The 18,205-nt window shown below is 40.8% G+C and overlaps 1 protein-coding gene across 1 annotated transcript; it reads left to right on the top strand.

Moving 5' to 3' along the window:
* The first annotated feature begins 3,518 nt into the window (after window positions 1-3,518).
* ALAS1 (5'-aminolevulinate synthase 1) lies at window positions 3,519-16,960 on the top strand. Its single transcript, XM_020971546.2, is given in 12 exon segments — window positions 3,519-3,693; window positions 5,547-5,766; window positions 8,528-8,752; window positions 9,430-9,579; window positions 9,821-10,043; window positions 11,182-11,366; window positions 11,926-12,105; window positions 12,591-12,755; window positions 14,451-14,669; window positions 14,672-14,718; window positions 15,831-15,993; window positions 16,660-16,960. Coding segments are annotated over 11 exon segments (1,917 nt in total). The 5' UTR covers window positions 3,519-3,693; window positions 5,547-5,567; the 3' UTR covers window positions 16,821-16,960.
* Window positions 16,961-18,205: the final 1,245 nt, after the last annotated feature.

Here is an 18,205-nt window from a genome sequence, read left to right as displayed (position 1 = left end):
AAGAGGAGGGCAGTGCCATCCGTCATGTAAACCTGAAAGCAGTGTCACCAGGCCCCAGTGTGGGTTGGCCACAGGCAGAGCACATTGTGCATGCTTGAAGGACTGGGCCTCTTATTGGCCAGTTATACATTATAAATATATACGTGTGTGTGTATGTATCTAAAACTTATGTGTATGTATATGCATAGGTACATGCATGTATTATATGTGTATACACATACATATATAGGCACATTCTGATGCTTTTTGTCTGTATAGAATGTTAAACCTTCCCTCTAGTGACAAAAACAAATAAAAACATCCAATTAATTTTAAAAAACTAATATAGATGCCGTATTTGACAATATATACAATAGTATATCCTAGTAGTATCATATCTGCTCCCTCCATTCTCTATAGTAAAGGAGGAAATGTTTCATTATCTCTTCTCTAAGAATTTCACTGGTTTTTCCATTACTCAGAGTTCAACTTCCTTTCAGTAATCTTTTCATTTACATTATTATGGTCATTGTATATATTATTTTCTTGATTTTGTTTATTTCATTCCACATTAATTTATACAAATCTTTCCTGTTCCTCTAGATTCCATATGTGTCATTTCTAATTGCACGATAATATTCCATTACATTCACAGACCACATTTTTTAGTCATTCCCCAAGAAATGGAAACGCACTTTGTTTCCAGGTCTTTGCTACCACAAAAAGTGCTGCTACAAATATTTTGGTATATATTGGATTTTTGTCCTTTTGTCTTTGGCATCCTTGGGGCATATGTCCAGTAGTGGAATCACTGGGTCAAAGATTGTGGACAATTTAGTTACTTTTATTGCAAAATTCCATTGCTAGACTACTTCTCAGCTCCACCAAAAATTCATCCACAAGTACATCTTCCCATAGAATTTCTGACATTGATTGTTTGGATTTTTTGGTCATCTTTGCCAATTTGCATGATATAAGGTAAAACCTCAGAGTTATTTTAATTTGCATTTCTCTTTCAGTGATTTGAAGCATGTTTTCACTGGATCTTTATAGTTCCAATTCTTTTGGAAACTTCCTTTGACCATTTATCAATTGGAGAATGACTCTTGGTCCTATCTGTGTCCATTCTCTGTACCCAGGTCATTTCTGCAAGATTTTCTGAAACACCAGGATGACATTTGATGCCTTGCATGGTGACTTACTCCTCTTTAAAATAGTTGGCTGCTCCCTGACATCTCCTTTTCTCTGTCTTGGGCTTCAGTTTTCCAGTTATATGACAGCTGTCCTTTTTCTGGTTTGAAGAATGGTCTCTATGATTGAGAAACCGAAACAGAAATAATTAGGTGTTATGTACACTTCTGCTTTCTTTGAATCTGTTATTATTGCTCCATCTGTCACAGAACAACCTATCTATCGCCTGCTTCTTCCTCTTCTTGCCTGCAGGACAGCTTTTAAAAAGTCCTTCACCTTTTGCCTTTAACATCTTTGGCAAGCCTGGGCTCATCTTAGGCTTTTGCCTTTGTGACACCATTCTTACGAGACCAGTTCTCTCTTCTGTATTTGTCCTCACTGTTGTATATCCTCCTTTCCATCTTTTTTTTCCCCCATGTCCTTTAAAATACTCAGCTCAGTGGATGCACCTAACATTTGCCTTTTTAGGCATTGGAATAATTTGATTTGTATCATCAGGATTTTATTTAAGAAGCTCCCATACTGGGGTAGCTAGGTGGCGCAGTGGATAGAGCTCTGGCCTTGGAGTCAGAAGGACCTGAGTTCAAATTGGGGCCCAGACATTTGACACTAGCTGTGTGACTCTAGGCAAGTCACTTAGCCCCAATCACCTCACACAAAAAAAAAGCTCCCATACTATCCAAGATGTCTAAGCATCATGTAATTGTATAGAATGACAAAGTGGAAGGCACTTTATAATACAGAACATAAAATGTTAGAACTGGAAGGAAGCTTGGAACATAGAATGTCAGAACTGGAAGAGATTTTAGAGATCATCCCTTATCTTACAAATGGGGAAACTTAGGTCCAACCTTGCTCAAGGTTACACTGTGACAGAGTTGTAAATAGAAGGGTCTCTTAATTCCAAGCACAGCAGCTTTTATATGCTGCCCTCCATGGAAATGGATCTTTCATGTCCTTGACGGGTGCACACCCTACAATACAACAGATTTCAACATCTCCAGAGATTGCACAACCTTTGTCCATGACTTCCTATCAACCCTCCACAAAAGGATCAACTTGGTATTCTGGGGATTTCTCAAGGTCTCTTGACTACCTTTCTAATAATAACTGCCATTTCTACAATGCTCTATAAAGCCCTGTGAGTAGCTCATGAAATTATTATTATTCCCATATTCTGGTTCAGAGAGGCAGTGACTTTCCCAGGGCCATAGGCAGCCAGCCAAATGCTATACAATGGTTTAGCCTCAGACTCCTCTTCCTGAGTTCAAATCAGTCCTCATACACTTTCTAGCTGTGTGACTCTGGGCAAGTCACTTAACCCTGTTTGCCTCGGTTTCTTCATCTGGGAAATAGGCTAGAGAAGGAAATGGCAAACCAGTTCAGTATCTTTGCCAAGAAAACTCCAAATGGAGTCACAAAGAGTTGTACATAACTGAAAATGACTGAACAAGAATGAGGTTCCTGATTCCCACTCCACTCTCTCTAGAGTGTTTTGGACACGGCTGTGCTTAATAAACGTATGCTGAATAATTGTTTAAGGTTAAAAGTCAATGACCATGTCATCTTACGTTATCTTTTCTCATAACTTTTCAATATATAACTCTCTAATCTCTCTTAAGTCTAGTGTCTTTGCTCTGTTAATGATTTCCTATTTATCCCGTACATAACTTGTAGTATATATGTATTTGTTTGCATGTTGTCTCTCCCATTAGATTGTAAGCTCTTTGAGGGCAGGGACTATCTTTCCCTTCTTTTTGCATACCTAGCACCTAGCAAAGTGCCTAGCACATAATAGGCACTTAATGTTTATTAACTGATTGATTGGTGAGATGCCAGTCTATGCCAGCGCCTCTCTGCTCATCCAGTTATCCTACCCATATATATTTCCCTTCTCTGAATCTTAGTTTTCCCTTCTGTAAAATTCAATTCAAATTTTCAATTCAACAAGCATTCTCCATGGTCTTTTGACCCAGCATTTGTAGACCGGGCTTGCAACTCTCCAAAGATCCACGGAGGGCTGGGAGCAAGAATAAGCAAAAGATCATGGGTGCTCTGAATTCATTTGAGGGCAGGGAGAGGGAAAGGGGGAATGAACTGAGCGATGAATAGGCTGTAAGGTGACCAAGGCCCCTAGGGCCTGGAACTATGGTTTGGGAGCTGAAGAGTTAAACGCTCTAGCCTCGTTCCCACCCGGCCTCCCAAGAGTGAGGCCAGCGTTTTCTGGAGACGAGGGAGGGCGAGAGCAGGAGGGGGCAGGTTCTGACGCATGAGCGGCGGAGGCTTGATTGCGCCTGCGCCGGAAGGAGTGCGTAAGGAGGGAGCCGAGTAGTGGGACGAAGAGAAAGGAAAAAAAAAAAGCGGGGCTACGCCTGCGCACTGAGCCCTCTCGGTCCCTATAAATTGAGAGGGTTGGGCGGCCTTAGGCGCCTTCTGGAGCCAGAAACCAGAATAGTGACCTTAGTCCCTCCGGTCAGCAGGTCTCGGCCCTGCCGTCGCCGCCACCTCCTCGACACTGTACAGGTGAGGGCCGGAGCGGCCTCCTCTCGGACCCTGCTCCTCCGTAGAACTGCCCCCCGAATCTCCCTCCTTCGAACCCTGCTCCGGACCCCCGATTATCCGTGTTCCACTGCCTCCCTTCCGTGGCACCTCCCATTATCCGGGTTACCTTGCCTCCCCCCAGACCCTGCCCTTCCCCAGGACCGTCGGTTATCCGTGTTCCCCTGCCCTTCCTGCCCAGGACCCCCTTTTATCCGTGTTCCACTGCCTATCCTCCCCCCATGATCCTGCCCTTCCCCCACCCCCTCTGATTATCCGTGTTCTGCGCCCCCCAATCCTGCCCGTCCCCAGGACCCTCGATTATCCGTGTTCCCCTGCCTATCTTCCCCCCCATGACCCTGCCTTTCCCCAGACCTCTCAATTATCCGTGTTCCCCTACCTATTCTCTCCCCATGATCCTGCCAGGATCCCCTTTGCGCCCGCTCATCTCCTTCCAACCCCAGCACCACCTTTGATTCTCCCCCTGGGGTTAGCCTAATTTCTAAGTTTCTCCACAGTTTCTCCTTCACACCACTCCCAGAACTCCCATTTACCTGCCCCTGGCCCCAGAACTCTCACTGATTCCTGCTCCTCTCTTATTTCTCTCCTGGGCTCCTCCTTTATTCCACCCTGCCCCTTTAAAGCCCCCTCTCTTCCTCTTCTCAGGACCCTCCTTTGTATCCTCTTTCCTCTGTATTGATCCTTCCCCTCCCTTGGGGCTTTCCTGTTTATCCCCTCACTTGGAATAACGTTAGATCACTATCTGCAATTCTACCTTTCCTCGATTTCATTCCTGTTCATTCATGTTGCCCCTCAGTCAGACTTTGCCCTTCTTCCCCATAACCCCTCTTACTCTTTTCCTCCTCCAGTTCCTTTATTCTCTTTTCTCAGGACTCCTCTTATTTTATTTTCTCTAGAGCAACGCTCCATTAGCCCTGTTACCTCTTTATATTCTTCCCCGACTCAGGGGTCTCAGAGATTCCCAGTAGGCTCTCTTTCTCCAGAACCCTTCATCCTACATCTCCAGGATGCCTACTTATCCCTATCCCACCCCCACCCCCACCCCTATTTGCTCTCACTGCCAGACCATTGTCCCCTCATAGATGACCTATTTATTTCCCATCCCATTCCCAAGACTCCCATTTACTGTCTTTCATAGATTTCACCTAGGGAACACAGACTGAGACTCCTCCCACTACATGGGCATCCTCCTCAGACATTTTTAGGAGGATGTATGCCACTGAGAGGCAATGCCCATCCCTTTAATAGGACTACAAGCAAAAACATTGGGCCTAGTTTTCCCAATACGGAGCAGGCTAGGAGGCCTCGGGAAAGTCCCTTTCCCCAAGGAGTTTAACCTGAGTTCTTCCTTTAAGGGTTGAGGGAGACACCTTGAAAGGACTATGAGTGAGGTCAGGGAAGTACCTTCTCTCTATCAAGAGTAGAATGACCTCAAAGTATATGCAATATTTTGTTCAAATTAACTATCAGCCTTTGGTCTTCCCCCCCCCCCAGCCATTCTCTGAAAATATATGACTTTGCAAACAGTGTCTTAATTTATACTTGATGATTTTCCTCATCACTGCTAATTGTCATGCCTTGCTAGGCCTTTGCCAAAGTAGGGCTCTATTTGAAGTACTTAGCCCTAGGCTTGTTATATTTGAACACTTTTGAATAAGACAGTTTCTCTTCATATGCCAGTATTCCTCAGTTCTAAATTGCAGTGGTTACCTGGTCCTTTGGCTTTGAAAGAAAGGCCATAGGTGATGGTCTAATGTTATTCCAAGCTATTGATAACTTGGTGATGGTGGTGGTATTCATAGTCAATCATTTTACAGGATCCTGTTCTTTTCCCAGAAATGGAGACCATTGTTCGACGATGCCCATTCTTGTCCAGAGTACCCCAAACCTTTCTCCAGAAGGCTGGCAAATCTCTGCTCTTCTACGCCCAGAATTGCCCCAAAATGATGGAAATTGCATCCAAACCTGCTTCTCGGGCTATGACCACTTCACCAACTCATTTCCAGCAAGTAGAAGAAACACCTCCAGTCAATGAGAGTAAGTTTTAGTTTGTTTATTTTATTATCATTCAGCTATTACCATCTTTTACCAAACCCAAAGCAGGTTTAATATTTCACTTGTTACGTGCTGTGCTTTGTATTTGTAATCTTTAGGTATTTGTTACACCTTATTAGAAGAAGCTTCATTTTTATGGGACACTTCATGTTTAGAATTTACACCAATGCTAAATTTTAATGTTGGATTACAACTTTTTTTTTTTAACATTTACCAAGTTTGACATCATTTAGCTTTTTAAATTGCAGTTCTGAATATGAAGTTTCTGTCATGATTTTTACTTGTCCTCCCTCTTTCATCCACCTTCATTTCATTTTATTTCTAAAAAAAGAAAAGTATAATTTTTATATTGGCCTGACTGTTGTTAGGAGAGGTTGGGAATAAAAACCTTTTCAGGTCCACATTTAGTGCCATAAAGCTTCTGCGTTACAGAGTTTTCCTAGTTGTGTACCCAGAGTGAAGACTTTTATGTGGAATCATTTAGGAGGAAAATGTGATGTTTGTAGATTGTTGCTTTCTTTTTTTTTACCTGTCATCAGTTAGTGTAGTCATCTGTGCTGACATAAACTTGAAAATTCCTTCCTAGCATGAAGTTGGGAAAGAAAAAAATAGTGAAATACTTTCCACAAATTGTAGGAAAGGTGAGGCTGTGACTCATTGGGGTGTTCCAGCATCAAGGAGGAAGAACATTTCTAGAAGGAAAGGTGATCTAATTTGCTCAGGGGGAAAGGGAGGTCATTCATATTAGAAATACGGTTACCATCCAACTGTTTTAAGGCAGCGTGTTTCTTTGGAGCACTGAAGTAAGAGTGTAGGAGGTAGTGGAAGTGAATTATAAAACTTGTTTATAAACATAATTTCTTGAATGTGAACTTCATTTGAACTCATTTAGTAAAAACCTGAAGATGGTTTTTTGTTCTGTTCCTTTTGTTGGCTCTGTGAAACAGTTTGTCCTTTAAAAGAGACCAAAGGCTTATTTGTTGGGATGAGGTTATAGGGTGATGATTTCTTATGTCAACAAGAAGAAACTTTTGCAAGTTTTAATTACTTAAATGGGTGTACCCCTAGTGAAATCTGTTGAACATTTTTGGGTAAGGTCAAGATTGGAAATAGTCCAGGTCACAAACTCTTGATTGCCTAAGACTAATTACTTTGGATTTATAGTCAGGAATGAGATGAATGTGGCTTTATAGTCAAGAATGAGATGAATGTGAAAAGTGATTGGAATATATCACTTGGTCAGTTTATAGAGAAATTCAAAAGGATTTTTAATGCTTCATAAGAGTGTGTGCCCATAAATTATTAGCTTACCACTAGTAGATGAGGAGTGAGTGATTCTTACTACCATTGTTTTTTTTTTTTTAAATAACTGTCTTCAAATATTCCAGTAATAATGCTGTATACGCTTTTGGAACACTTCAAATCAGAGCAAGTTTTGAGTAAATTACAAAATGGTTGTTGCCTTTCTTAAAATGAAATTTTATGCAGTTGAGGCATATAAGATTGATGTTTCTCTTTTTTTATCCCATCAAAGAAGGTACCCTCTTTCTTTAGGCAATTTGACTTAGACACACTTAAACTTGGATTGATGGGGACTTCTGATAATTGTGATTTATGATAAATGATCATCCAGAGAAACTTACAAACAAGAAATTTTTAGTTTTCTCCTGGATCTTTGTAGTATAACATATTACTTGACTGCTTTTGAACAGTTCATTATGCCTCTAAGCTGTTTAAAAACTTATATTTACCAGGACCTAATTTATGTACTTTATGTAAGTGGAGAGAACTTTTAACTGGAGATTACTTTCAACTGTAATGTATAGATGTCATCAGTTTTTAAAATCAGTACAGTAGAGAAAATTGTGAACTGTTTTAGGAGGTCATAATAAAGTAGATATTCTGTTTTATGTTTCTGCTATGTTCATACCCACCTGTGGCTGCCTTTTCTTGGATTAGGAAATTTAAGTGAGATATTCAAATGGAAGTATAAAGTTTAATTTTATGAAATATTTTGTGTAACAGAACTAAAAACTAAAAAAGCATAAGTGTATTATTCCCTTAGGTAAACACATATTTTGACTGTATTTTTACATCTTCATTTCGAATATATCCATCTACCCTTGCTTACTAGAGGATCATCCCCTGTTTAAAAAAAAAAGAGAGAATTTTTTAAAAAAAGAGGAGGAGTGGGGTGGAGAGGGAAGGTAGTCCAGCAAAACTAACCAGCACGTTGGGCAGGTTTGATATCTTTGTTCAGTGTTTGTATCCATAGTGTTCCACATCTGCAAAGAAGAGATGGGGAAATTCATCTTCTCATGACATATATGGAGCCTAGATTAGTCATTATAATAAAGGTTCCGGTTTCTTTCTTCCTATTTACAGTGTTGTAATCACTTTGTGTATTGTTTTCCCTGTTCTGTTTATTCCACTTTGCATCAGTTCAGGTAAGGCTTCCCAGACCTCTTCACAGTCACTGTTTTCTCCGTATTCATTGTTTTTTATGGTGCAGTAATATTCCATTATATTTTTTACATGCCACAATTTGTTTAGCCATTTTCTAGTTGATTGACTACCTATCAATCTAGTTGATTGACTGATCCTGGCACTAGATGTTTTTAGTTAGGCACTGACAGTACAAAATTTTAGCTATATCTGTGTCATAGTACAGATTAGGTACTGAGGGGAAAAAAATTGGCTTGTATAGACAATTTGGTACTTCAGTTTCTCCATCTTTCCCCAGAGAACAAAACTTCCAAAACTGTGGTCCAGCATGCTGATTCTTCTCAGCAGACCGCTGGTGGATCCCAGCTTCCCTCTGGCCATCCAGCCTCTGCCACAAACCAGGGAACTGCCAGTAAATGTCCCTTCCTAGCGGCTCAGATGAACCAAGGAACCAGCAACGTCTTCCGGAAGGCCAGTTTAGAGCTTCAAGAGGATGTGCAGGAAATGCAGGCTGTAAGGAAAGGTAAGAAAACCATGAAACAGAATTGATTTTTCTTATAACTTTTTCTTCTGAACCGTAGGATTTTATTAGCTTGGTAAATGTTTCAGATGCCTCTGTTGGAAGGCTAGAAGGAAGGGCAGCATGACTTTACAGTTAATAGATTCCATTAAGAGATGTAGGAGCCTTCAGGAATTGTCAACTTGTACAGCAGTTCATTTCTGTAAGTATTTTGCAATTGAGAATACTTACCGAAAGGCCTTGGGTTTTGTCCCCTGCCCCCAGCCATTTTAGTAAGACAGATGAAAATCAATGGTGGTACTGTCAAAATTGACAGAAGTCAACCAGGTTTGCTGCACTGAACAGCAGTATAACTTCTAGCAGATTGTGGTCACGGGGCCGGATGAAAACTTAGAGACCAACAGGCAGTCTACATCTGACCTGAATTTTGCATGAAGAAAATTAGAGTTGTTCTATGTGAAAGGAAAATTCCTGGTACCTCGTGCTTTCAGCTTTGTGAAAGATTGCTGTGGAAAGAGCATATAGATAAGGAAGTAAAAGAAGGAAGAATCTGAAAAGGCTGTAATTCTAACTTTGCCTGGCATTTTTCTATACTAGAAAGTTAGTATATTTCAGAGGTGGTATAAAAACAGGATTTTACATTAAACTTGCTTTATTTTGTCATTTTCCTTCTTTTGCAGAAGTTGCTCAAACTCCAATTAATCCTACTGTGATTAATCTCAAGGCTGGTAGAGAAGACCCAAATGGTTTGCTGAAGAATTTTCAGGATCTCATGCAAAAGCAAAGACCAGAAAGGGTATCTCATCTCCTTCAGGACAACTTGCCAAAATGTGAGTTTTAAAAAACAACCACCACCAAAAACCTTTTGTTTTTGTAAAGCTTTACTTTTGCAGTTTTGTAATTTGTCTGGAACCTAAATTGGCTCCTAAACAAGTCAGAAATCAAAGCTTAGAATTTGCAGCCTGTTAAGACTATTAAGTCCAATATCGTTTATATAAAGTTGCTTATGTAAACAGGTGCTGTTAATCCCTGCATAATTTAGGAATAAAACATCTCTCGTTTCATTTTTAGCTGTTTCTACTTTTCAGTATGATCGTTTCTTTGAGAAAAAAATTGATGAGAAAAAAAGCGATCATACTTACCGAGTGTTTAAAACCGTGAACCGGAAGGCACATATATTCCCGATGGCAGACGACTACACGGATTCTCTTGTTACTAAAAAGCAGGTGTCTGTCTGGTGTAGCAATGACTACCTAGGGATGAGTCGCCATCCTCGGGTGTGTGGGGCAGTCATGTAAGTAGACCATGGAAGGATCATTTATGCCAGTCGACATATTATTGGCAGCCTCTTAGAGACATGTTGGACATTTGGGGTTTGAGCTTTTATTTAAAACATGTGAAATGTGTTCTGAGCCAATAACTAGGTGGTATATTTGGGGCATAGTCTTAAGTACATTTAAAAAATCTGTTTGCCCATACACACACACACACACACACACACACACACACACACACACACACACACATATATAGTTATTGCATTGTCAATAAAGATTGAAGTCTCTAAGCTATTGAAGGCAGCATAATTTGCCATTGTAGAGGCCTGTGCAGTTGTAAAATTTGATTTAATTTTTAACTAAGCTCTGTATTTTGACAAAATATATTGGGAAGTATATATTCTTGGACTTTATTGAGCAGAGTATCTATAGTTAAAAAATTATCCATTTTGCTGTAACATTCTTAGTTATGGACTTTTGGTCAAAATATAAATAGGCAAAAATCTGTTTCGGGGGCAACACGTAGAACATAAAGTCTGGTCAGCTCAGTTGTTTGGAACACCATGCTAGAGTGAGCCCAGGTTGATGGGCCTGGCCTGCTCTCTGAATCAGTTTCACAGTTCCCTATCCACTAAATTGCACCCTTTACTCTGGTTTGTCTTGTAAACATAATCTCTTGATCACAAATCCAGCCACTACTGCTACTGGGGAACCATAATTCATCCTGTGCTACCTGACTGCAAGGTAGGCACCTGAGGTGCTTCCTAGCTTTGTGACTCAGGTTAAGTCCCTGAACTCCTTTCAGCCTTAGTTTCTCATCTTCAAAATGAGTACATTGCACTAGATGGCTTCTAAGGCTCCTTCCAACTCTACATCTGTGATCTTACATAAAGAAGTTTATTGTTAGAGCAGTCTTACAAAATGGCTGAATTTCAGAGGGCTTTATTTAATCGCAAACCAAATTCTACCCATGACATTTCATTTTGTGAGTTTGAACATGCTTTGAAAAGAAATGTGCTTCTGGGAAAGTTTTTTGGTTAATCCCTAAGCTAGCACTTCATATTTGCTGTCTGGCACACAAATACTGTTCCTTTCAATAACCTGTAGAGGAAATTTGTTCTTAGAAGACTGTCTTCTTTCATATACATATTACAGGGAAACATTAAAACAACATGGTGCTGGAGCAGGTGGTACTAGAAATATTTCTGGAACTAGTAAATTTCATGTTGATCTGGAACGAGAATTGGCTGACCTCCACGGGAAAGATGCTGCATTACTGTTTTCATCCTGCTTTGTTGCTAATGACTCTACCCTCTTCACTTTGGCCAAGATGATGCCAGGTAAAAAATTCATTTTATCGGATGGCCTATTATTTGGTAGGTTTCGTAATAGAAATTAAAATCTAGGTAGCAGTTTATTTCACAGAGCTTCCAGAAACCATTCCTCTTTTTAAAAACACCATGTTATTATAGAGTTATAAAGTTTCAAGCTGCATATTAGAACTTGGAATAGAGCACAACAACCTGATTGAAGACAAAATCATAACGATCCTGTTGTCTTGGCTGTGCTCTGTAACTTGTACTAGTTTCCTTTGGAAACTCTTTTGATAACTTCCAGAAAGTCAAAGACACTTTTAAAATGAGAATTTTTTTGTATTGAGTTTAAATTTAGAGTAATTGCTACAGTAATTGAACCTAGAAATGGTCTCGAAAATAAACCGTCTTTTGGTGTTAGCTGGTATTGACTTATCACATAAGGAAGAGTGTCTGCAAGAAAACCTGTCAAATGTTAAGTTTCTTATCAAGTAATGTGGATGGTGTTTTCATTGCACAATTAGTTTCTCTTATGATTTAGGAAATAAATTTGAGATACATGTCAATAAATGTTCTACCATATCAGGCTGTGAAATTTATTCCGATTCTGGGAATCATGCCTCCATGATCCAAGGAATTCGTAATAGCAGAGTGCCCAAGTATATATTTCGACATAATGACGTAAGCCACCTCAGAGAGCTGCTAAAGAAATCAGACCCATCGGTCCCTAAGATTGTTGCGTTTGAAACTGTTCACTCAATGGATGGTGAGTCCTTTTGGTACTTGTTTGTGAAGAAGATATGCTGAAATCTTTAATGTGCTTCATTGAACTAGGAGTAGACTATTGACAATTAGGCTTTGGCTTTGGGGTTTCTTTCTCACTTTCTACCAGGACTTTGCAGTCCATTTGCTTTGCTTATATTTGTACTGAGGGTTTTCTGCCCAGGCGTTTAACAAGGATTTAGAAATCACAGGGCTGCCTATGTTTTGGGACTTATTTCGTTTTATTTACCTCATATCAGACTTTTTTTTTCTTTTTTCTTATTTGGTAAGGCAGTTGGGATTAAGTGACTTGCTCCCAGGGTCACACAGCCAGTAAGTGTCAGGTGTCTAAGGTCAGATTTGAACTCAGGTCTTCCTGACTCCCATGGCCGGAACTCTATCCACTGCGCCATCTAACTGCACCTTAGACTTATTTTTCATGAGATTGCTTTGGTGTGCACTACAAAACATTGCTTCCTATGCGCCTAGGAGCGGTATGTCCGTTGGAAGAACTGTGTGATGTGGCCCATGAATACGGGGCAATTACCTTCGTGGATGAAGTCCATGCCGTGGGATTATATGGTGCTCGAGGAGGTGGGATAGGTGATCGAGATGGAATCATGCACAAAATGGACATCATTTCTGGAACCCTTGGTATGTATGTGTAGAATGCTATTTAAAAGTAAAGTTCTTATCATCTTAATAATCTAAAAGAATAAACTAGTTTATTCAGTGTTAACCAGTTTATCAGGAAGCTTTTAGTGTCAGCTCATGGAGTAAGCTGTTAGAGGGCCAGGACAGTTTCTGATTCTGTATCCCCTGTACCTAGCATAGTGCCTTACGTGTATGTAGTAAGTGGTTATTCACATTGATTTAGGTTCAGTAATGAATGGAACTGATAAGTCTACTTGGAATGCTGTGGGGAGAAAACCAAATGCAAGTGTTCATGAAATACTCAATTATTTTAATTTTTTTTTAAAGTTGGGCCTTTTACCTAGGGGCACACACAATAAAAACAGAAATTAAAAGCACAAAGAATAGAATTTGAAAGAAGCAGTGAATGTTAAGATCTAAGGAGAAGAGAAAGGATTAAAATACACAGTTTCTAGGTTACCATTGCATTGAGGAGGACCAGCATGCTGATCCTCAGGGTGGGGAGCATGAAGTGTATTGGGATACTTCATACACAAGAATGGCTTAGTTGTTGGAGGACAAGGGCTTTCCTGTGAGAATTTCCTGCCTCTGTTTCCTCACGGGTCAGTGATTAGAATGCTGTTTCTTGATCTCGGTTGGTATGAAGGTACAGAGGAGTGCTGCTGAACAGAGTAAGAATTCTCCATTGTGGTAGCTGATGCCAACTTTGTAACCGCAGAGATTTTGAATAAGCGTGTTAATTACAGGACACGATGTTATTACGTTAAGATGTTAGAACTCTGCTAGATGAAGTGGGCATGTACCTAATCCTGAAACCTGAGATACAGGTTATACAAAGAGATTCAATGAAAACTGGAGAACAAGTCTGGATATAAATCAGATTTAGCTAGCCTGCTTTGATTGAGATATCTCATTTATCTAGCACGCCCTAATCATCAAAGCTTTGCATTTCTAGAGGATATTAAATGAAAACTCTGCAAACTAAAACAGTTAATGCTCTTATCTGGCTTTCACCTTAAGCCTAATGAAATAATGAGGTTATCTTGGCTCAAACTGAGATGCTTGTGTTCTGGGAACGGTGAAAGTAAGCTGTTGTGAAAAGCGTATACGATAGAGAACAGGAAATATTCCCCGAGGCCCCCACTGCCTCATGGGCAGGCAGGAGAGAGAGCTTCATGCCCAGTGATCTGTGGCAGGTAAGTGGTCCGAAGCAGCTCCTGTTCTTAGCCCCAGAAGGCAGAACCAGGAGCATTGAGTGGGAATTGCAGCAAGACAGATTTAGGCCTGACAGTGATAAGTTCCTCCTTTCCCGGGTTTTATTGCACCAATCAGATGAGCATTTGTTGGGTATTTTGTAGGGGAGGTTCCTGTTGGGGTGAAGGTCAGAAGAGTTGAACATTGGAAGCCTGTCTTGAGTCTAAGCTTCTGTGAGGATGCAAGGATTCTATAGGTACTGTGAGACAAAGAACTTTGCTTTGGAATGCATAAAATTATACAGATCCATTTGACTCGGGGTCAGGCAAGTGAAGTTGTACTTTGAGACACTGGGTCTCATGGTTGAGAGTTAGGCAATGCTGGGCTGGATTTTGGTATCGACTAAACTTCAGAAAGACATGGTGAGGGTGAAGAGACAAGTAAATGTGATGGGTGACTTGGAGAGCTCATGTGCTAACCCTTTTGTGTTTTTTCTTTCAGGCAAAGCCTTTGGTTGTGTCGGGGGCTACATCGCCAGTACAAGTTCTTTAATAGACACTGTACGATCCTATGCTGCTGGCTTCATTTTCACAACCTCCCTCCCCCCCATGCTTCTGGCTGGTGCCCTCGAGTCAGTCCGCATCTTAAAGAGTGCCGAAGGTCGAGCCCTTCGCCGGCAGCACCAGCGAAATGTCAAACTTATGAGACAAATGCTAATGGATGCGGGCTCCCGGTGGTTCACTGCCCCAGTCACATCATTCCAGTCCGGGTAATAACAGCTTGACAGATGGCATTTTACTTTGGAGAGTATACCTGCTAGAAAATTCTAACATGCCAGACACTTCAGTGTCATCCTTAGGTTGGCTGCTGTGTAAGGTAGTGGACAGCTTTTACCTCTGCTGCTGCTGCTGCCTTTCTGCCACATTTCTTGGCAAAAGTTAAACGAGGAGGACTTCACAATGAAAATAACACCCTGGGCTCAAGGGGCTGATTTTTCTTAAGAGGGCTGATGCCTGTGAGCATAAACATGATTATGTCCTAAGAGTTCTGGAAGGTTGAGCTTGGCCAGTTTGGGGCTGAAATTATTTCTGAACAGGTCTGTCTTTTTCTATGCATACAACAGTCCTGTTAGTCAGCCATTGCAACAATTGTGAGCAATTATGTAAATCTCCCTACGTGAAGAACAATCAGCATATGCTACTATTGTGAGAGCCTTCTGCATCCATGTCTGTTGGCCAACAAGACAGTGAATAGCATTCACTATTGTAAAAATTTATCAATTCTTCTATTTCCAATGACATAAACACATCCCTGCTTTAAGACCTACTCAACAGATTGACCACAACAGTAGTACCATTCTTAAATCTTACATAATAGATACCAGAAGTCTACAGTTGACATTTATGTAGTATTTTGTGATTTACAAAACCCTTCTCACATAATCTGTGAGAGATGGGCAGTGCAAGCATTTTTTAAATAGTATTTTGTTTTTCCCAATTAAGTTTTTTTTTTTAAATTTTGATTTCCAAATTTTCTCCCTCCCTTACCTCCCCCTCTCTAAGATGGTAAGCAATTTGGTTATATATGAGTGCAAGCATTTATTAAGCCCTACTGTGCACCAGGCTCTGCATGTAATTCTTTGCACATTTCCATGAAAATTGTGATTTTTTTCAGACTGAGAAGTCATTTTCCTCTGTTACTTAAAGCTCTCGTGCCCTGTGACTGCTGTATCTCAGTGTTTAAGTACCATGTACACTTAGGTCAATGAGCTCTGGTTTTGATGGGGGTTGGGAACTCCTCATTCTAGAGGCAACTCTTTATGTGGCTATATGCCCCAAATGAAGCACAGACTTAATCCAGTCTCCTTGTCATAAAACCCAGGTGGCAGATGCTGCTAAAAATACAGAGGTCTGTGATGAACTCATGAGCAAACATAATATCTACGTCCAAGCCATCAACTACCCCACTGTCCCCCGGGGAGAAGAGCTCCTCAGAATTGCGCCAACCCCTCACCACACTCCACAGATGATGAACTATTTCCTGGGTGAGTACGTGGGTCTTCCTTTGTACATATTTAGAGAGGCAGTGTGGTATGATGAATGGTAAGCAGGCCTTAGGACCCAGAAAGCCCTGGGCAGACAGCCCACCTCTGTCCCAGACTGGCCGTGACCCTGGGCAAGCGATTGCCCTTGTCCTTGGCGGCTCTTAAGACTGGAAGTGGCAGAGAAGGGCCCAACCTGCACTGATAGAGAATGTTCCCTAAGCCAGGGAAATCTCAGGCCCAGGCCCTCTTCCCTTATGCATATTTACACTGAAATTACTTCTGGCATGTTTCCATGAATTTTTAAAAGGTTCTCAACAGGTCTCTGCTGTTTTGTCTTCCCTTCCCCCTAGTCCCTAGCTTTGAGCACCTCTGGTATGTACCAAGCTCAGCAGATGTAGTGGCTGGGCAACATTTACCTCATGATGAATGGGTCCTAAACACATAGTCAGCAGCCTGAAGTGTGGACTGTTAGGTCTTTGACTGCAAGCCGTCTCTGCCATGAACATTCCACACATCTAGTAGAGTTTGATTTTTATATGCTTATATGTTTAACTGAGTTCAGCATAAATCTCAGCTTCAAGGTTTAAAATAACCTTTCCTCAAGAGAATTGGGTTTAGTTTTAGAGCACTTTTAAACATTTATTTTAAATGTTTCCTCCTTCACAGAGAACCTCCTGGAGACTTGGAAAGTTGTTGGGCTGGATCTGAAGCCTCACTCCTCAGCAGAGTGTAACTTCTGTAGGAGACCCCTACACTTTGAAGTCATGAGCGAGAGAGAGAAGGCCTACTTCCAGGGCCTGAGCAAACTGGTTTCTGTCAGTGCCTGAATCCGACCTCCATGTCTCTACCTGATGTCACCCAGTCTCCTATCCATGTTGTCTCTGTAGTCTTTATATATGAATTAACTTATCTTAAATTTTAATCCATAGTAGAAACATAGTTCTGAAAATAAATTCCTATTAAAGCATTATGGTCTGATTCTATAATGTGAGGGTGTTTTGTGTGATAGCACAGACTAATCGATTACTTCTTTTTCTCTTCAACTTTTGTCTTTCCCATCTATCTGTATTATACTAATTAATAATAAAAATCAATGTTTTTCTGGCCCTGTTTACAAAAGCCAATCACAGTCTTTAAGGCTATTTTCTTCAAACATGATCAAGAAAGTGGATGATTATTAGTAATATTTGGATCTTTGTCCATTCCCCTCAAAATACATCGCCTTCTGCTTCACTGAAGAGAATGTAATGGTACAGAGACCTCTCATATTCACAGTATGTTGAGAGATCCCCTTGAAGCATGTTCCTGAATGTTGTTAGTCTTGTAGTTACGATAGGGACTGAAGGCTAAAACTTGCCTCTGATCTGTTGTCACGCAGTAGTTCAGTAATTCCTTAACTCCCTTTGATTTGTTGAAATTGAAGGGAGGCATGCCTTAATAGGTGAATGAATTAAAGAATTTTAGACTGCCCTTACCTTTCTTTTTGACAGACTGCTTATTTTATAAAAGGAAACAAAAACCTAAGTGTCTGGGTGGAAGGGGGTGGTTAGAACCACAGAGAGGCACCAACATTTAGAAGACAGGGAAGAATGGGTGAGTATCCAGGTAGGTGACTAGGAGCTTCTCACTTATTGGTGTGGAACTTAGGAGACCCTAGCCTAGCTCTTCAAAGCAGGAGCCTTTTAGCCTTGTTCCTACTTGTCCTAGCAACACTTCTTTGAACTCTGGATAGGCTGGCAGCCCAGGGCACTGTAAGAATTGGTATTAGGCTCTCCTGCCCCGGAAACAGGCCTCAGCATTCATCCCCAAGTTCCATTTCCTTATGAAAACCTTCTGGCTTAGGCTGTTGCAAAAATTCTCCTTATGTGGGTTTCCTTCAGGCTTTTTTTTTCCCTTCAAAAGTCTTGCTTCCTATGTTTTGTTACTGTTTGTGTTAGCCAAAGAATACCTGTGTGATAATCCTTTCTACCTAGTCCTAGCAGTTGCTGGCAAGGTCTCAAAAACCTTCAGCCCTTTACTGTCAGGAGAGAAAGCTAAAAGTGTCAGTCCTAGATAGAAGCTTAAAGATCTAGTCCATAGGGCTCTTCACTGAGGGTCTGTAAACTTGGTTGGTTTTTTTTAATCATTATTTGGATACCGATTTCAGTAGGTATCAATATAGCTGATACCCAATTACTGCAGAGTGCAAACAACCTCCCAGACCCTCAGGTAT

This window comes from Phascolarctos cinereus, unplaced genomic scaffold, assembly GCF_003287225.1.
Source record: "Phascolarctos cinereus isolate Bilbo 61053 unplaced genomic scaffold, phaCin_HiC Scaffold_4;HRSCAF=312, whole genome shotgun sequence".
In the NCBI taxonomy this organism is placed as follows: Eukaryota; Metazoa; Chordata; class Mammalia; order Diprotodontia; family Phascolarctidae; genus Phascolarctos; species Phascolarctos cinereus.
Note: the sequence above shows the minus strand (reverse complement) of the source record. Positions and strands in the feature narration are given on the sequence as shown.